Raw genomic sequence first — 20,652 nt, 5'->3', positions numbered from 1 at the left:
AAATGCAGCCAGGAGCTTACACAACTACTACTGGCTCTAGCTTTGGCTAACACAACTAAATGCTTTCTCCTTTTAGAGGGTGTAATTATGTTTCATGACACCACAGAAACCACAGTTTAAGGTGAGCACTTTTATTTAGTACAGTTACAACATGCACGTCCCTATCAAGTGTATCGAAACAAATTAAAATCATGCACACATTAAAAAAAAAAAATCAACAGGAGAATCAACTGAAATCTATATTTCTAATTACATGAGTAAGCTCAATATAACTCATAAATATATTTGAGATGATGAGGGTTTAGAGAGAACGAGCAGGAAGCCAACATTACACATCGGGGAAAGTATCACAGCAGTAAGGATGCATTGCCCAAATATTACGTGTCGCTTGATTTACATTCCTGACATATTAACATCTTACCCTAGTGCAAATCGTAATGAAACACAGCACGTGGCAGGTAAAACACACCTCAACCATACTGAGCTTGGATGACATTTTTATAAACAAAATTATAAAGATGTGGTTGTGGATTGAAATAAAAAACAACAAACAAAAAAAAGATTTTTAACTGCTCAGCGTAATTTTAATCATCATCTGAAGAGTCACGCTCGATGCTGTAAGCCATGAAGAAAGCGTCAGGGCGGGAAGGGACGAGGGGATGACCTGGTCTCACAATCTCAAAGCCCAGGAAACTGAATGTACGCAGCAGGGATGCTATGGAGGACGACACAAGGAGAGATCAGAACAGAGCAAAAGCAGCTCATCTTCCATGAACATATAGACACGACACTGCCGCTGTGAGTGTGCTGAAAAGCACCGTGCAGAGAAAAGCTCTCAGCACTGTAAACACATCAGTACAGACTTGGACCAGATGTTAGAATCAACACACCCGTGACATTTGATAATCACACTGTTCACTAACAGCATCTGTGGTGGTACAGTGGACATTAGTCTGCATAACATGAGTAAGTTAGTTAATTATTAGATAAATCAGCAAGACTGTGCTCAGAAACATCTGGCACGTGTTGCAACATCTGAGCTCTTTAACGAAGAGTCTGGCCTGAGTCCAGTGCTACTTATTTTTGGAGTCGTGAGCAGTACATCGCACATTTATTACAGGTCTGGAAACTAGTGTGAAGAGGTAATGATGTTCATAACATCTGCAGGCAGTATGCATTTAAAACATGCTTAACAACAAAAACATTACTCTGTTTCCTGATATAGCTCAGTATTTTATATAAAGCGTTAACAGTTTTAATTTGCATCAAAGAAAAAACAAAAAAACCCTCACCTCTATCATCACGGCTCTTATGAAAACAGATGAAAACGTGGTCAACCTGCAGCTGCTCTTCTGCAAACTCCAGCAGAAGGGCAAAACTGGAAAGAAACAGAGCAAACAAGAAGGGTTAATGTTTTATCAGAGGGTTGTTAATAATTTGAGGCAGAGCACATTTCACCCAAAGATTAGAGGTCCTTCGTTTATTTATTTATTTTTTTCCAAATACCATTTTTGCTTTTAAGATATTTTTTTTCCAGTGTGGATGTGAATATTATTATACCTGCCTATATACTGCATCAGGAAACACGAGTAGATGTGTGTTTCTGCTTTAGCAGTTACCAGTAAGTAAAAGCGTCTGGTCTACTTCCTCTTACTTGAATCACTTGCAAACAAGTTTTGCCTGCTCACCTGTCTTTGCTGCCCTCGGGCAAAGCTCCAGGAGGGATTTCAACGTACAGGTTTCCTCCTTTCAGCGCCGCCCTCCATACACAGTGCTTTCCTTCGGAGCGCCGGGGCTCAAAGAGTAAGAAGCGCACTCTGCTATTGGCAGGGGAAGGTTCCTCAAGAACCAGCAACTGAGCATCCTGGGAAAGTGTAGTTTAGGTTATGTTAAAAATTAAATTGCACATACCAGCAGGGAAATTTCTGTATTTCTTTTTAAGTTTTCATCACTTACAGAATAGAACAGCTTAGCTGAAAGATTGCGATCCCGTTGGTCATTCCCTCGCCCACCTGGGATCTTCAGGGGTGGGAGAGGGGCATCAGGAGCACCACAGAGGCCCCGGACACGGGTTACTGCAACAGCGGGAGCACCTCAAAGGACTTGAGATACTGGATAGCGAAACAAACGCACACACAGATGGAACCATCATGAGCTGGGTATTCAGTCGAGATTCTGCTACCAAACACAAACCAAACTCTTTATAAGCAGCAGGTTCGGCACAAATTAAACTGCAGAGTGACTCATCTGCAATACTGCAGTAAAACATTTGCTAACCCCGAGTGAGTCTTCAGACACAAAAGCACAAGACTGGGGGAACCGGTTCAATCAATAACCGTTCCTGTGTTGAGCACAGATGCGTGCATGACGTGCCGACGGATGAGGAACGCGTAACGGAAAGGAGAAGTGGTTTATGTCACACCACCACATCACTGATGCCTCACTTAAACTGTTAGCAATTTTCTGTCAGCTGTCAGTCAAATATTGACCACCAACTATGAGAAATTGTTTGCTTTTGTCTCACAAAGACACATCGAGGCTACGGCTCATGTGGGAAAGGAAGCAAACTTCAGAAAGCTAACGTTTGTCAGGCACACTTCTGCTGCAGTCACTTTAAGCTTGTTCCACGGTTCTCACAGGAAACCTGCCAGAAGAACGGGCTATTTTTTCCTCTAGCCACTAGCCTACTTTAGCCCTTCACTCACTGTGTAGCTCCAGTTTAAGAGACGGGGATAAACAATACTCAACAGCCGTTATAATCCAGTGCTGTGTCACAGCACTCCTCAGATTTAGCTTGCTGTGACTGCATACATTTACAGCTTTGAGCAAAGGCCTGTTCACTGGGATTCTATTAGGAACAAAAATAACAGCACCGCAAACACCATCACACACAGAGATGCTCTCTTACGCAAATGCCACCAATGCGCTACATGTTGAGCAGAGGTGCGGAAACCAGTGTCATTTGCAGTGTGTAATATTCAACTTATGATCTCACAGAGGATTGGGATTTTAACCAAATGCAGTTACTCCCTAAATCCAGTAATCAGATTAGGAAAGGAAGCCACTTGCCATCCTTGCAGAACCCCTCAACGCCTCCTCCCTGCGATTTAAAGAGAACACGAAGTTCTCAGTCAGTTTCTACCTTTAGCGTTCTTTGAGACTGACATGTGAACAGTAGGCAGCACCGCACAATGACACCCTGGGGGTCATCTTAATAAAAACAGCTGCCGTGAATAGTGTTTGTAGGAGAGTCTGCTGTAAATGAACATCATTGTAAAGGACATCTGCACTAAATCTCATGCATCCATCTAGCAGAGAATCATCTTTAATCTCATGTTCTAGCCTGCACTGTTATAATGAGACTCTTTAATGTAGTATGACATTTGCGATGTGGTTTTTTTTTAGCTCACCTAACACGTTCTGGCTTTCAACAAAAGACAAATTAGCAGGTTAAAAAGGTAGCATTCTTTAATGCGGGGTTAAATTTGCACAAGTTTAAATACCTTTGATTTTATCAGGTGGTCAAAGATGAAAAGAATGAAAAGAAAAGGCCTAGCCTTCTCTTAAGGTAACAGACTTTTTTACCTTGGGAGGGGGGGAGGCTATTAGCTGCTATAATAGATGTTATTTTAATGCATGCTTTATTATTGGAAGATGTGGATGTTAAACCACCCTTATCGCACATGATAGCTCTGTGTCAGCATATTCATAAAGCCATTTTTTCAAGCTTCGGCTTAAAGAGAAACACTATTATATAATATACATACATAATATCTAACCATGACAATTACATAACTATATCCAACTTCCAACCAACTAGTTGCCACGAGAAGCAAAAATACATCAAGATTTGTGTGTAGGCCATAACTTCCAAAATTCCCCATACAGCACCCACCCTGCCCCCCTCCGTCCCTCCTCCCCCGCAGTGGAAATTTCCTATGAGCGCCTCAAACACTATAGATCAGCACAAACAGAGCGCGTCAACAAATCCTGTCAGGGCACGAGTGGTGCAACCACAACCGACCACCAGACTGGGTTAATCGCTAACAACCAGTTTCGAGGCATCCATCCCCACCAGTCTCCTCACTTCCAGTCAATCGGTACTTTAACTGCACCCAAACAGGCACACGGCTTGCTGAAGAATGCCCCCGCAGCAGCTCGCATAAATCAAACCGAATCGGATTAAAAACATTACAAAGGTTCTTCTGAACGTCGGTAAAACGTATTCCCTGTCCGCCCACCTGGAACCCGTGTTTTCCAGAAGTTACTGGGTGTCTTATCGTGGGTTCAGAAGGGCGAAAAGAAAAAAATTAAATAAAATATATAAATAAATAAGAAAATCCCTGAAACCACGAATTAATCCGTACAGCCATCATTTTAACTACATGGTTAGCTAACTTTACATAACCCCGCGCAAAAAATTTCGTACTAGTTCTACATCACAAAAGCCACATCAAAAAAGATAATAACATGGTTTCAAAGCCATTGATCATTTCAATTGCCAAGGACGAAAATATGAACGCATCCGTCAGATTACCTAATGCTAAAGAGCTAGCATTTAGCTTAAATGTCTACGCTAATATTTAAAGGGGAACCACACCTAGTAATGATAAAACACTCTTATTCCGCTTTTTAACACGCAAAATTTGTATTTTAAATGTTATAAATTATAATTCTAGTCGCAACCAGGTCTTAATAGAAAACCTTACGACACGTTAGCCCAGCCATCGATAACGCGAACCTGTGGCGTTTGACATATTAGCTGACGCGTTAGCATCTGTGAAGCTACCAAAGCGGCGCTGTCACTTCTAACATTTTGGTCATAATCCCGGTACTACGGTGTATTTAAGGTGATTAATATGAATCTTTTAAGGAATTGAAATAAGCTACCTGTGATTAATAATGTTCTCTAGAAATGTCAACTGAAATAAGTGTCGCTGTTATGTAAACATGAAAGGCTGTGCTAGTCGCCCCACAGCGTTTGCGAAAGCTAGGCCGCGGTTTTTAAACGTAGCTTAGCTTAGCTCACTGAGAGCAGCTGACACGGACCACAACATACCTTTCGCTTTCAGGTTTATTACTGGACTTCTCGATAACAGGCATCTCGGGTAAGTTTCTCTCTTTTTCTCTAGCAAAACAGTGACTATTCAAAATCGTCTGTAGGTTAGATTTAACCATCCGGCCAGCGTCCACACCAGCTGCTCCCTCTGTCCTCTCCTCGTCACCGTATGCTGGGCTAACAAGCGGGGAGCTGCGGTATTTGGCAGAGGCGTGTTCTGTCAGTCTGACGTTTACTGTCGAAATGTGACGCAGTTACTCAGTACCGTCACTTTACGGTGTAATAAAATATACAACAATAAAACAACGCGTACAGAATAAAAAGATTTATATCACAAAAGAATATCTAAGTAGTAATACATTGGGCTTTAGATTTGGCTTTAGATTGGGCACATCTTTTAAAAACAGCTGAAGACATTTTTATATAGAAAAGCTTTTGATTAATTTGTTCTTACGTTGTTTTTATTGTTTTTTCATTGGTTTACCTTGCTGTTTTATTTACTGTTACATTGTTTCCATTTCTTGTACTGTAAAGCACTTTGTGATTTTTTTATCTATGAAAAGCGCTATATAAAAATTTTTTACCCACTTACTGCAGACGGTCTTGTTTTGTGTAGAATTAGCATAGCTTTTTCTATTTGTCTTTTGTTTTATATATATAATTTATTCCAAAAAATAGAATTGAGTTGTATCATTTTTGCCAAGTCAAGTGGCTCTAATGTCATTTCAACCATGTGCAGTGGTACAGTAGACCATGGTTTAGCCGAGTACATATTTGAGTAATAGGTTATTATTGCTGATCAAAAAGACTGGACTGCTCCGGTTGAGTAATTTTTTCAGACAAAGTTTGGACATGTGCAGAGCAGGGATATGGATATACTGGACAAATGCTGTTAAAAATGGAGCTGCCAGGCCGGAGGAAGGCCTGCAGAGAGTTGATGTGACAGGATGATGGTAGGTAAAGGATGACATGGATGCAGATGATGTGCTGTGGTGACCCCTGAAGGGAGCAGCCAAAAGAAGAATTGAAAGAAGAAGGAGAAGTTATTACTGCTGATGATGCCTTTATTGACACTATATACAGCGATACACTGAGACTGCAGGTTCCCAATCATACACATCAGTGTCATGTGAATTTAGTAACATACAGAATCAATGAATTGGGACTAATTTATTATGTGATGAACTTTTAACAATGTGTTGTGTTTTAGGACCTCCTCATAATTAAGTAAACTTTTAAACCACCCTGGTAACTCTGGCTTATCTGCCTCTGAGCTGTGGAGGAGTAGGAGTGTTCATGGCACTGGAAGGCGGGTGTTGCTAATCCTCGTTCACCTACTGGCTTACTGCTATTAAGTTTGAGTGTCCCTTTCCCTGTTTTCACACCCGTGCCTGTCAATCAAGCAAAGAAGCAGGTGCAGAGCGTGTACACAACTGCAGCAGCACAGCTCTACTATCCCTCATCTCTGTGGTTAAGCACAACTGAAAATCAGGTAAGCATATTTTTCTGTCCAGAGGTTCATATCAAACTAAACCCTGAGCTCCATATTTGTCTTTCTAAAGAGCTGTGTGTGCCTATTTTAAGCTGTGTTAGTGTCACATGTTAGTGTGTGGCTTGGAAGAGGGTGCAAAAGGCAGTACAGGGGAAAGTGGAATATGATCACAGATATAAGATATCGAGGATTATACAAACCCCACGTGTGATCATTCTGTGTATTCTGTGTACTGCTATTTTACTAAATCTCAACCACACAGTCCTACCGAATCTTTCCTCATCTTGCAGTGTTATTTTTCAGCCTTAAGAAGCTGGAGCAGGCCTGTCTGAAGGCTTCACGAGTAAGACACATGTTTCACTAAACAGCCACCAGACTGATGAAACTGAGCATGGACTAAATGTGTCTGACTCGTGTCTGTCTGCAGTGTCTTATGAGCGGATTCTGTGCATTGAAAATCTGAGCGATGTTCCAAATCCGTGGAAAGGATTCACTGTGAACCGCTGTTTAGTGGCGGCGCTGGTTGTGCTACTGGTGAGCTCAGGAGTTAACGAAGTGCATGGTGAGTGCCAGTGCACTGTCTCTTTACCCCCATCAGACATGTTTTGAGCTTGTTTCTGACAGATTGCTGTGATTTGTAACAGCCGACAGCTTCTGTGTAACACGCTCTCAGTCCTTCGTGCGATTGTGTTTTCTAGATGCTCTGGACTATTTTGTTGAAGAGACAAGTGTGTGGTCTTTCTTTGGAAGTCTGCAGAGTGCTTCAATAACACAGGTATGGTTTCTCGTGATTCTGTCAGTTAGCCTGCAACTGTTCTTGTTTAAAGACTGAGGGTGATTTTATGTGTAATTTACAGATACAGTAAAGTTTTCCTCCTTTCGATGTGGAGCAGCTGCTCCTCCACATCGAAAGGAGCCAGTTGAGGTAGTTCGGGCATCTGACAAGGATGCCCCCTGGGTGCCTCCTGGGTGAGATTTCCGGGCAGGTCCCACAGGAAGGAGGCCCCGGGACAGACCCAGGACACGCTGGGGAGATTATATCTCTCGCCTGGCCTGGGAACGCCTTGGTGTTCCCCTGGATAAGCTGGAGGAGGTGGCTGGGGAGAGGGAGTTCTGGGATTCTCTGCTTGGGCTGCTGCCCCCGCGATCCAGCCCCAGTTAAGCAGAGGAAAGTAGATGGATGGATCGACAGTAAAGTTTTTTACTCGGTTTTCTGGATCAGCCACAGCTGAATACAGAGTCGTGCTCATTTCCAGCTCGGTATTTTAGTACTTGGACTTTTAATCATATATCTTAAACATCATCCTTTAATGGGGCAACCCTTCAGTTCATCCGCTGTGTGAAATGAGCCATTTTAGCTTTTCTGCCTTTAAAGCCGTAATCCATCTTCTTCTCTTGGTGTTCAAGCATCTCAGTGACAAGCTATCAGTCTGAGAGGGCCATATTAGTGATATCTGCTTCTCCTGGCATCATAAAGCAACAACAGTAGGATAAACAGGGCAAAATGGAGAATAATGGGCCTGCTGTAAATTCACAGAGATTTTGAGAAAGTCTTTGTCAGATTTGGAAATAAGGGAACCGTAAAGTGTCCGTTTGTATGGCTGAGAATTAACAAATACCCGGTCAACACACAGCTGATGAACCACTGGATGGCTCCATACTCCCCTTACATGTAATCTTACCGGTTTAAACAATTTTATTCCTCTTTTTTAAAGACTGAATGAGCAAACCTACCCTCTCATAGCTGAAAAAAGAAAGTTTTGCAAGACTGACAGTAGCAGTATCTGTTCAACCCAAAGCATAAAGCATGAAACACTGTGTAAAGTGCACGTGTTGGTGTACTGAGCAGAGCTGACTGGTGATCCTGTAGACTAGAGCAGTGAACAGCATTTGGAGCTTCTGTGTGTTAAAAGAACAACATTAGAAGTGTATCTTATAGTGCGTCTTATTTTACATACATCGAGATTGCTATGTTCTACAATCAAGGTCACATGTTTCTGATTCTTCCACATGTTTTTGAGCGTTAAAGACATCAGAGTGCGTCCCGTGTCTAGATGACATCATCTGTGCACCCATCTGGACTATTTCGGTGTGATTTTCCCATTTTTGGAGATGTATGCCTTAATGAGACTGTTGTGAGCAGTTTCATGCTGAAAGTATTTTCCTTTGAGAGAATTACAAATACCAACCAAAAGAGGTTTGCAGCTAGCTGCAGTTCAGCTGAAGGGGGGGGGGGTGCCACGATTACATCCTGTCACCAGAGTTATTATAGTTTTTTGTATTCTCTAATAAGTTTTTATTGTATTTTGACTTTTTGTTTTTACTGTTCGAAAATGTTTAGTTTTTATTCGGTGCAGTGTTAGTTTTTATCTTTTATTGTATGTCAGAGGTAAGATTTAGAAAAAGCAGAACATCTATTTCAATCAAACTATAAGTTTTTGTCTGGTAAAGATCCAAAGCATCAAACACATTTATCAAAACCTCATCAACTTACAGGTTAAACAAGATTAACAGATGCTAAAACTCCACAATATTTCCTCTATATTTAAAATTTTAGTTATGTTACGAGCCAGCTCAAAAGCTGCAACATAAATATGGAGACCAACACCAGAATTTCACAAAGAAGATTTTATTTTTTATTTTAAATTATATGATAAGTTAGCTAAAATAGCTGGTACCACTAAGACAAAGACTAGTGCACCTCCATGAAAACTTGCCTCAAGTATGTACAGTATAAGGTGTGGTCAATTAGCAACAGCTGAACACTCTTGCACTGCCACTGCAAAGAGATTAGGGGCTACAGAGGGGCGTAACAAGTTAGTTTTAGTTAACAGTAATAACCTTGCCTATCACAGGTTAGTGTATACTTCTTTGGGTGATGGATGCCGAACCTTTCGCAGCTATTTTTGAGAGTAACAGAGTCATTATTGTATTTTTGGTACTGCAAGATGTGTGCTTAATGATTTTCATAAATGTTCCAAAGACAGCAGAAACGTCTACAGCCGGTTTCTCCAAATCTAGGAAATGCACACTAAACTGCTCAAGCTGGACAAACAGCTCTACAGCTCAGAGGACCGAAAATAAACTGGACTTTGGATCATCTCTTTAAATATCACGTGCTCAAATATTATTATAAATGAGAATTTTTATTATGCAACAGTATAGGATTTCCACAGTATTTAGGGCTGGTTGATATGGAATCACACGTGTCTTGTCTCCCATTGTCTGCCTCCAGATCTCCATATGGGACAGCTTCACCCGGTGGTGGGGATCTGAAGAAGTCGGAGCGATTAGAAGAAGGAAGAAGCCAGTTGCTAATAAAGCAATCCTGAAACCCAAAATCAAAGCATAAAACATATACTGTAGCTTATGTAGCTGTATGGCTACGAATACAGAACTTTAAATACACTTTGCATTTAATTATCACAAGTTTGAGAAGGCTATATTTCATCCTTTTAACAGTTTAACACTCAGAAACATTATTCCAATTAAAATATTTTCAAAATGACAAGATCTGATTCATTTTAGCATCACTAATTATCAAATATCTTAACATGAATAGCATTCACATCAACTTTGTGATCTTAAGACTTGTGATCTTTAATAAAGCATAAAAGTAGTTATATTTAATTAAAAGTACATGTGGTGTATTGTAATTGATATTTCATAACTGAAACATGCACATAACTATCAGTTGTGTGAAAGTTATAAATGCTGGGGTAAAGTAGCTGTAGAGAACAGCTCTAGCGGCATCCACACTCTCTCGCAACCGCATCTGGCTTGATTGAGATGAAGGTCCCATCTGCGTTCCAGTCCACCACCTCCAGGGCTTCGTAGGCCACGGGCACGCAGCAGGGCGAACGCTCATCCGCGTTGCCGCTCTCGATGTGGGAGTTGAGCAGGATGGCGTGGTTGTTGCCGTTGGTCAGAGGGAACGCGCAGGAGCCGTGGCAATTGTTAATGTTTGCGCTGCTTGGGCCGACAAGAAGCTTCGTCAGGGACACGGTGAGAGCCCTCAGCCCACAGACGCTGCCCCTCACTGACGAACTGGGGTCTGCTCTGGTGGCCCGCAGTTTTCTTTGCGCGTCGTACGTTTGGGCCACCGTCTGCAGAGCCTTCAGCAGAAGAAACGCACGGAACTGACTCCCTCCTGGCGGACGCAGAAAGAAAACACATGCAGCACTTAAAAAGGGGATATACGTGACCTGTACAGCGGTGACGACAAAATTCACGCTAAGCAAAAAGCAAAAGTGGAAATGAGTCCCAGTTTGTAGAGTCTGTGGAGCTGATAAACTGATGAACACAGCAGAGCAAAATGACAAAATAACAAAATCTAATCAAATTAAATTTAATATAGTTGCTCATCTATATATGTCAAAGGTCACTGGTTAATATAGATCCAAATTTTACCACTGACAAAACAGCAAATGATATAATAATAGAAACGAACGTCAGCCAAGCTCACACACACTCACATGATTAGTTTTCTTAAAGACATCTGCTGATATCTAAATATTTCATGTCCAGGTTTTTGTTCTTTTGATGAATGAGATCGAATTTATTTATTTTTTAACCTGCTGTCTTCAGAACTTTAAAAATTTGAATAATAGGAATCTGTTTGTGCACAAGACTTAAAATAATCTGAACTCATAGGTCACTGGGGCCGCTGTAGAACTGAACAGACAGTCTGCAGCATGATTACTGTTTTTGGCCCATAAACCTTTGACTGTAAGGCCTGTTATAAATGGGGTTTAGAGAATCCGTGGCCACTCCCTCCACCCAACATCTCCTAAAGCTGGAAGCTGAAAGCTGCAGAGGGATACTTAACTCATTCACTGCCAGCCATTGGCAGTGAATGAGTTAAACCCATTGACTCATGCACTGCAATTGACGGCTATAGACGTCAATGGCAGTGAATGAGTTAAATGCACCCGACTGTGCAGCAGGGTGTTGTTTCATTTAAAAAAAAGATGCTTCCTATGTAACTATAACTGTTCTTGCACATGTCACCTGTGGCATGTTCTTTCTTCTGTAACGCACTCAGTTCTTTGAGCCTCCCCAGGCTCTCCTTGGCTCCCGGTGAAACCTCTTCCTCTCTGATTAGATCTGTCATTTGCACCAAAGTCTGGTCCAGTTTCTGTCTGAGCTCCTCTAACAGTGCAGCAGACAGGGCCAGCTCTCCGTGGCACACCGGCGACACAGAGCTCCAGCTCGTGAAGCCAAAGACTGTGGGAGCTGTGGAGTTGATCATTACTGCCAGCAGGGTCTCGCTGGAGGATAAGCCAAGCGAGAGGGGAGGCAGAGACTGTAAGGAGTCCAGAGGAAGTGGAGGGGATGCGAAGTGTTCCTGAGGCAGAACACCACCCAGGAAGCGTTTCATCTCACAAAGGAAGGAGGTTTGCAGAGATGCCGGGGGCGAGCCCGAAGCACATCTGGGAAAGCAAACAAAAAAACAAAGCTGAACGTGTCTCTGACGACAGTGAATGTCAGCAGAAAGAAAGCCGGGCCGACCTCGTATCAGTTCCCGTTCCCCCGGAGAAAAACAGAAGTGGACTCATGCTGATGTTACTTCCTGATTTTTCACCAATCAAGATGCTTTTTAGGTTTTGTTCTACAATGAGAGGAAATGTAAGGAGGGTACACAATGAACCACAGATGGGGAAATAAAATGAAGAAGATGATATCTCACTCATATGAGGGGGTGTTGTCTCAGCAGTAATCTGCCACCTGTCATTAACGCTCCCCTCTGATGATTTTCCTGTCAGCAGTACATACTGCGTGTCTCCTGAAATGCACACAGCCTGGAAAACAAAGCAACACAAAAACCCAGAGTTAGAGATCTGCAAACCTTTCATTACATTTTATCACCCAAGGCAGGGATGGCAAACTCGTTTTACATTGAGGGCCACTTGATGCAGCTCGATGTCAAACTCCTCTTTCAGTGAGTGTGAGAAGTTTAACTGCACATTTCATTACTGAGACATCTTAATATGAAAAAAACAAGTGCAATTTGTACACCAAGCCTCAGTTTTTGTGCATGACAGAGAAAAGTTTCTGTAGTAAATGAAGGAAATAAATGTGCAAAATTACAGAAAAACGTCCAGTAGCTCAAAGCCGTCTAGTGTGAAGTCTTTGCTGGGCCCAATCTGGCTCCCGTGCCTTATGTTTGACAGCATCCTTGAAGCAGCGTTTGCACCTGAGCTCTCTTTACCTGCGTGTTTGGCTGCAGAGACCGACTAGTGAAAGCAACTTCCAGGTCTCCTCGTGCCAGTGGACTTTCAAAGGCCAAGAGCAGCACGGGGTTCGTCCTGAGCGAAGGAGACCGTGGGAGGTCAAAGGTCAGCGTGATTGTTCCTTGCTCCTCTTCCTCTGATACATGTACTAAAAGAACAAAACCAAACAATTTACAAAGTGAAGAAAGAAAAATAGCAAGAATGCGGTTTCGGCTTTTACCTGCAGCTGGGTGCAGAACCTCCAAGCTGCTCTTCTTGTTAGCGAGGTCTAACGAGACCGAGGCTGACGAGTGGGCAGACTGCGAGCAGAATCCAAACAGAACCAAACTGCTGTTTGTCAGTTCGCCGCTGTCCCCCACACCCTCACGCAACGCTGCAAAGATGTCCTCCACGAAGCATGGTGCAGCATGAGGCGCTGCTGCTGCTGCTGATGGGAGTGAGTACTCTGAAACGGACAAATTAGTTCACGCACTAAAGAACCATTCTGAAGCAATAACCACATGCTCGCATTTTTCCATTCAAAGTTAACGAGTTATTAATTAATCAGCCGAGCGGCGTCTGACCGGTTACTGTGGGGTCCTGGGCCGGTTGCAGGGTCCAGCAGAGCGTCAGCGCCTCGCTGTAAAGAACGAGCAGACTCAACATGTTTGCAGTGTCTGCGCGTGCGTCTGTGTGGTCAGATCTCTCACAGGATGGGAGTTACATCCTCGGACCTCCCATTCTCACCACCTGGGGTCCCCTTTCTGCCAAAATAGCAGCACTGTGTGTCCTTGATGACTGAGATTATCAGTATTTGAGATATTTTAACCTGACTGTAGAGAACATTCTAAAATCAGACAGCAAACGGGACATAGATGTAAACAGAAGATGACTTTGGACACTGAACATCCTTATCTAGCAGACACAAACAGGTTTGAGAAAGAAAGTTTCTCACAAACCTTTCACAGAACACGCCAGGCTGAAAGATGAAGAGTGTTGTTTAATGTTTCGTGGCTGCAGAGCTAATATGCACGCTGCTTAACTTAAAACAAAGAGGACAGTAGAACTGGAGGTTTGCTTCCATCACGTCGACAACAAAGCTCAAAACGACTTTAAAGAAACACTTTGCAGTTTTGGTATATCTGCTTACTTGTTTACGTGTTTATTGCTATGTGTCCAAAGACAAAAGGTATTTGTCTTCATCTTTGCTGTCCACCCACAGATACCGATTAATATATACAATAGAAATAGAACAGATAAATACAAATAGTACAAATAAATAAATAAAGACAGAAAAGGAGACAATATAGTGAAGTGTGAAATAGGTCAGCTTGTTCAAGAGTCTGATCGCAGTGGGGAAGAAGGAGTTGAAGGATTTCACACTTCTAAACCTCTGTCCTGAGGGCAGAAGCGTGAACAGTCCGTGTTGGGGGTGTGGGGGGTCTTTGAGGATGGAGGCAGCTCTCCTTTGGACTCTGTGATGGTAGATGCTCTGCAGAGAGGGCAGCAGAGTCCTGATTATCTTCCCTGCAGTTGTTATCACTCTCTGCAGGTGTTTGCGGTCCATGGCAGTAGTGCTGCCGTACCATGCAGTGATGCAGCTGGTCAGTGTGCTCTCCACAATGCAGCTGTTGAACCTGCTGAGGATCTTGGCCGATATAGCAAATTTCCTCAGCCTCCTCAGGAAATACAGCCGCTGCTGAGCCTTCTTGACCAGCTGTGTGGTGTTCAGTGTCCAGGTGAGGTCCTCAGAGATGTAGACACCCAGGTATCTAAAACTGCTCACCCTCTCCACTTCAAGGCCCCGGATAAACAGCGGCTGGTGAGGCCTCCTCTTCTTCCTCGTGTCCACTATCATCTCCTTTGTCTTTTCAGTGTTGAGGGTGGGGTTGTTGTCCTCACACTATGACACCAGACTGGCCACCTCTCTTGTAAGCCACTTCGTCCCCTCCAGTGATGCGACTGATCACTGCAGTGTCGTCCACGAATTTCAAAATGATGTTATCTTTGTTGGAGGTGACACAGTCGTGGGCGTACAGGGTATAGAGGATGGGACTGAGGACATTTGACATTATATATGGAAAAACTGAGACGCAGAGTTGAAGTTGCACTTTCTTATATTGAGATTCACATGTAGTTAAGCTTCTTTACTCTGACAGAGCGGGGCGTTTCACTGGTCAGGTACACTTAAGACCAAAGCGGGCTGAATGTGGCCCACAATCCACAATCAGTTGGACATCCCTGCTTCAGGCTAACCATCTCCTGCCCCCGGCTCCGTGTATAAATGTATGATCACTAGTGACACTACTAAACACCTTTAAAAGGTTTTTATTCTACTCTAAATGAAAATCTGATCTGTTTCTATAAGACATATTATGAGCATAATAAAGAGTAGTGGACCAAGGACAGATCCCTGAGGAACTCCGACTGAATTTTGATTTGATCAACTAAAACATGAAACCTTCAGTACTTCACCTTATTTCCATTTTTTTTTCCAGAGTCATTTCAACATTTCTAAAATTACAACAAAAATAACTATTGCAAACCGGGAAATAATCTGGTTTATAAGGACTGCAGTCTTTTAACACTTTTTATATTAATGTTTTCTAAGTACAAAATATAATGTCATTTGTTTTATTTTGCTTAATTTTCATTCAGTTAATATCTTTTTCTAATTTTTAGAGAAGCTTTGTGGAAAAGAAACCGTTCGGGAGCAAAATATTTGTTCCAATCTGTTTTAGTTTGTTGCATAACTGAAATGTCATTCATTTATTTTTATCTATGTCAGATGAGAAACAAATCAGATTGTTCATCAACTGTGTGGTCTGCCTGCATTTTGGGTGAACTTACCATTAAAGGTCATGGGAAGAGAATGGGTTATCTTAATGAACCCACACCGGAGATCTGGAAGCATTCGCGCTGGAAGACGAGCAGGAAACATGTTGTCAGAGGGAGACCTGAGCGGCTTCGAGGAGCTGTTACTCCCCTCAGCATTTTCACAGCTGCAGGCTTGTTGTGCAGACAGTCAAGGTCTCGGAGCCATTTGTGGACGTTTTCCTCCGGTGATAAAGCCAAGGTTCACCATACCTTATAAATCATCAGTGAGGAATGGCAGGAAATGTTCATTGTATCAAGGCGGTGTTTGAAGCACACCAGCTTGAATGTTTTCAGTCACACTTGTGGGAAACAAGAATTGCACTTTGATGAAAAAGTAATCAACATCTACACTCCTGTTTCTCCCCATCGTATATTCACCTCTCTACAGTGGTGAGCCACAGGTGGTAACCGGGGAATGCCACAGGCCTGGCTTCAGGTGGAAAGCTTCAGTGCATGAGCCTTTTGGGAGGCTTTCTCTGAGGCATCACAGGCATTCGACACAGAATAAGGTAACATGTCTGTGAACTGAAGCAGCAGAAGCTGTTTGTTTTTACAGACCTCACCGGACCATTAATGCTCAAGTGACCAAGTTAGTGACTGAAGGGGCTCTTTTATGCAGGACTACGTTTTTCTTCATTTATGTTTATTATAACGTTCTCCATTTCTTTTGAAAGCTGACATATTTTTAAAAACAATGTCGTTAATTGTGGTTTTTAATCACCCATCAATTTCATATCCATCTCTCTGACTCAGGCTTGCAGGAGGGCAGGACCACAGTGAACAGGCTGTTAGTCTTTCTCGGAGCTAACGCACACACACACACACATCACTAATGATGCTGACTTCTCAAAAACTTCAGTATCTTATACAGAGACACATTTTTTATCAACTTATTTTACATCGCGGGCCACATGCAGGCCACTTTGAAATTACGTGAACCGGACCAGTGCAGCTTCTCTATCCGTCTCTGAAGAGATTTACCTACAAATTTGATCTCAGAGACATGTGGAAACAGGAAGTGCAGTTTTAACCACATCTGTTTTTCTACACGATAAAGAAATGCTGCTGTAATGAACTGAAGAAATCTGTCAGGACAACAGATATTGTGGACCAGCTGTAAAAAAAGGAAACTGCAATAGTAGATAGAAAAAGGAAAACAGAATTTTAAGGGTTTATATATTTGTTGGTTACTTTGTCTTTTCATTAGGAAAAACTACCAAACTTGTGAAAGTTCATATTTTGCTGTCGAGCGGGCCAGATTGGAGTCTTTGCCAGGCCAACTCGGCATTACAAGGTAAATGCCACCTACATGTGAAGTCTACTAACTTAGGATTTAGGTAGTGGGGCTTCAAACATGGTTCAGGTATGAAGATGTCAGCAAACCAAATGGACTCGGACAAAGTTCACTCCAAACGCAAACTCAATATTATAAGAAACAATTTATTAATAATCATAAATTGCAGGGGAGAAAAAAAAAACATTAATTCCATTTTTTCATCATAACATCTTAGGATAAAAGCACCAACATCAAACAGTAACAATGTTTCCATGAAAAACCGAGGGCCTTTTGGAAAGTAGGTTTGCCATTATTGCACCTCAAACCTGCCCTGGCTTCACCAATCAGAGAGCACTATACACATCCTGTAGGTCACGCGTGTCCTTGAAGGTTACCCCCAATTCAACGAGGGATTCAAACAAGACACCGAACCTCCTCCTTAGAGACGCAAATCTAGACAGAGGCATTTGTGAGATGAGGAAGATGCTGAAAGTTGTAGCCATTTCACAGCTTCTCGAGATCAGATCGCTCATAAAGCTCGGACTGATTGTCGGGGGTTGGGGTGTACGTGCCAGCAGGACTGCATCTGAGGAGATCTGATGAGGGCAGCTGATACATTTTTACCTTGAAATACACTGACTGAATGGTGGCCCTGGTCCTGAGTTGGGTCGTAGAGGGACTTTGTCATGCCACCTGAAGGTAAATTAACAGAAGATGCAGCAGATTACGAAACTTGTTCTTTCAAGCAGTGTGGGGAGTTCCTGAGTTAAGACCTTTGGCAGGATTTCGAGTAAACAGCCTTGACTGCAAAGCTCTCAAAGATTATCTACGAATAATGTACCAGGATGCAGTATCATGCAGAACTGCACAGCTTTAAAGCCAAATCACACCCCAGAAATACATTTAAAAACTATAAAACTGCTTAAAATCTGTATGTAATGAATGGAATCCCTGCCACCTTCCTCAAAGTGCTCTGACAGGCACGTACACCCCCCTCCGCCCGCCGGTGTCCCTCCAGATTAAAGATTGAAAGGTTAGACTGGGCTGTGAGAAAAGCCACCAGGTGAGTTTGTGTGTAAGATTCTTAAACCATAAAACCCTGCAGCACAACAGGAGGAGTAGTATTCATCAATAGCTGCGATTTTCCTTGTTTTAAGTGAAGGAGAGCACCGTGCTGTCTGACTAGTAGTATTAAAAACTGACAAATCTGAAGACACAATCAAAAGCATAACATGTGACTGCAATCGTATCAAACACCAAGAATAAGAAAATCAAAACGCCATCAACAATAATTACAAAACACCTCTCAGTGCTGGTAACAAATGGACTAGTCTAATTCTAAAATGACTTTTTCTCTTCACTTGCACACAAGTGCACGGGACACGGTTTTATTTTTCTATAAAGCTTTGATTATTACACTAATATTCCCTTAGATATGCGCTGGCAAGTGAAAAATTAAAAAAAACAAACACAAAAACACACACGTACAAACTGAGCTTTAGTGTAATCCCACTATCAGAGGAAAAAAGGAAGCCTGTCTGATATCACACACACACACACACACACACACACTAAGACAAGTGTTTCACATCAGCTCACGCGGCGAGGTACGGCCTCGTAAGACGTCTACAGGCGGTGTGTGTAGAGAGGCTGATGCGCAGTTCTGTATGCACCAGTGAAGATTTCGATTGTAAAGTCTGAACTGCCCTCGCTTGGAAACAGAAGCACCATTTTTCCTGCAGAATCTGGGTTGGTAAAAAAAATTCAACACCAAAAACAAAAACAACAACAAATCAAAGAAGTGAAAATACCTGAAAAAAGTGATAACAGTTCTAGTACTGGAATCTGGTGGCGTTCGAGCCGCCGCACCTTTGTGTAATAAACACACAGCCTCTGAGTTTGTGGCTGCGGGGGGTGTGTGTGTGTGTGTGTGTTTGTTTTCAGGTGCTGATGTGCAGCCATGTTAAGGTCCTCTGGTGGCAATGCTTTGCTCTGCTTCAAGCCTCCTGTTACAGGGTGAATTTAAGGGTCACAATGCCAGCACCAAATCGCCCCTTTCACATATATATATATGTATATATATTTATATACTTATATATATTTATATAGACTGTATATAGTTACTTATTTTATATACTTTTCTGTTTATGACAGAGATGTACAATTAAAGAAAACTTATGTACAAAAACAGTGTGTCTTGTTCACCAACAGCGGGCCGATGTATGTTTAAAACATTAACAGGGGCCCCGTGGCCGTCGCTCGAACCCCGAGCCGGCTGCACGAGAGCACTTTCATCCAAAGGTGGCGTCTACAGTTGTACACGATGCATTGAAAGAACGAGACAATAGCATATTAAATATGAGAAAGGAAATGCCAAAAACGGCTTTACAAATGTCCCTGTGTACAGCACCAAGTACTCGACTTGTTTTTGATGTTTTCATTACAGAATAAATAAGATCAGGCATAGTCCAAACTTAGCACCATTGTTTTCAGACTGTGAGTCAAGTACACACACACTAATGCATTCTACAATGTCAACACAATTCAGGATTTAAAAAAAAAAAAAAAAAGGCAAATGGAAAGACCGACAGCATAAATATAATCATCTAAATTATCCACAACTATACAGTCAGAGAATGAATCACATTCACAGTACAAACATCGTTTACAAAAACAAATTACACCGTTTTTTTTTTAAAAGCAAACAAAGGTGTGAAAGAAGTCCAGTAGTTTGTTGTGGTTATGGTCAACTATGTTTTCCCAGTGTGTGAGGATTTGCATGCATGACTGTGTGTGTGTGTGTTTAAACTAAATGCAGTAAAATTTCACATATCAGTCCACTTACATTTAAACCTGCCTTTCCTAACAGCACGGATAAATATGAATGCATGGATCTCTACTGTTAAGCTTAGCTTACAAAGAGGAATATTTCTGTTGCCGTTTGTGCGACTTCACAACCCGACGGGAAAGAAACAGTTAATAAATACACACAAACTCACTGAACTCTGTTGTTCTTGGACACGTGGATTCAGCTGTTTGCTGAGCCTTAACAGAGCAGCCACAGTGACGAGTGGCTGAAGAGCACCATTTCTTTTCTTTTTTTTTTTTTAAACAAATGTTAAATGTACTCGGCGCTGCGTTGCATTACTGACACCCAAAGGCATGTTATTAATTTACCTTATCCTCAAAATAAGGCCAAAATCAACATCCGCAGATGTTTTCCTCATTCCTCTCATCCTTCGAGAGATTTGTCTGATTATTGCTAACATTAAATATCTGACATTAGCAGAAAAACAGAAACAACTTAACTTTAAGCAAATAGCTACAAAATATTTAGTATTTTTTGAGACAGAAGGAGTCAGAGCAAACCAAACAGACACCATCTAATTTATTATTTGGCTTTGAATTAAGCACCAACAACTCATTGCAGTTTGTCACGAATTTAAATATGAAAACACAGTAAATAATGAACATGGCAGGGGTGCCAACTAACACAAGCAAGGGCTTGTACATCTTCTGCTACGTGAGCTTAATATCCAGTGCGAAGTTAGACCAAAATACAAAGCTCCTCATTTTGTTACGCAACCAAATATATTGCAGCAAATACAGAATTTCACCGAGGGAGGAAATAACGCATGCACGCAAAAGCAAAGGTCCTTGACGTCTGAGCAGAGTTCAATGAACTGGCTCTGTGTGTGTGTGCGTGACTCGTGAAGTGAAACTTTTGGGGGGGGGG

The 20,652-nt window shown here is 42.1% G+C and overlaps 2 protein-coding genes across 2 annotated transcripts; both read right to left on the bottom strand.

Annotated features, from left to right (window-relative positions):
- Positions 1-115: 115 nt before the first annotated feature.
- On the bottom strand, positions 116-5,280 carry oaz1a (ornithine decarboxylase antizyme 1a). Its single transcript, XM_005727088.2, is given in 6 exon segments — positions 116-715; positions 1,293-1,378; positions 1,689-1,864; positions 1,957-2,043; positions 2,045-2,111; positions 5,060-5,280. Coding segments are annotated over 6 exon segments (666 nt in total). The 5' UTR covers positions 5,179-5,280; the 3' UTR covers positions 116-584.
- A 4,398-nt stretch (positions 5,281-9,678) lies between these two features.
- amh (anti-Mullerian hormone) lies at positions 9,679-13,546 on the bottom strand. Its single transcript, XM_005727087.2, has 7 exons — positions 13,348-13,546; positions 13,005-13,229; positions 12,763-12,932; positions 12,241-12,352; positions 12,063-12,162; positions 11,562-11,983; positions 9,679-10,701 (listed from the first exon to the last, which is right to left on the bottom strand). Exons 1-7 carry the CDS (start codon positions 13,427-13,429, stop codon positions 10,295-10,297), a joined length of 1,518 nt encoding a protein of 505 aa, XP_005727144.1. The 5' UTR covers positions 13,430-13,546; the 3' UTR covers positions 9,679-10,294.
- Between the last annotated feature and the right edge of the window lie 7,106 nt (positions 13,547-20,652).

The sequence above is a fragment of the Pundamilia nyererei genome, unplaced genomic scaffold, assembly GCF_000239375.1.
Source record: "Pundamilia nyererei isolate P.nyererei 1_Seehausen unplaced genomic scaffold, PunNye1.0 scaffold00023, whole genome shotgun sequence".
In the NCBI taxonomy this organism is placed as follows: Eukaryota; Metazoa; Chordata; class Actinopteri; order Cichliformes; family Cichlidae; genus Pundamilia; species Pundamilia nyererei.
Note: the sequence above shows the minus strand (reverse complement) of the source record. Positions and strands in the feature narration are given on the sequence as shown.

Excerpts from the sequence above, each read along its gene's own strand:
- amh (XM_005727087.2), bottom strand. The coding sequence starts at position 13,429 with ATGTTGAGTCTGCTCGTTCTTTACAGCGAGGCGCTGACGCTCTGCTGG. Across the intron at positions 12,933-13,004 it reads GGTTCTGCACCCAGCTGCAG|TACATGTATCAGAGGAAGAG; the intron begins GTAAAAGCCGAA and ends TTGTTCTTTTAG. Across the intron at positions 10,702-11,561 it reads GAAGAAAGAACATGCCACAG|GAGGGAGTCAGTTCCGTGCG; the intron begins GTGACATGTGCA and ends TGCGTCCGCCAG.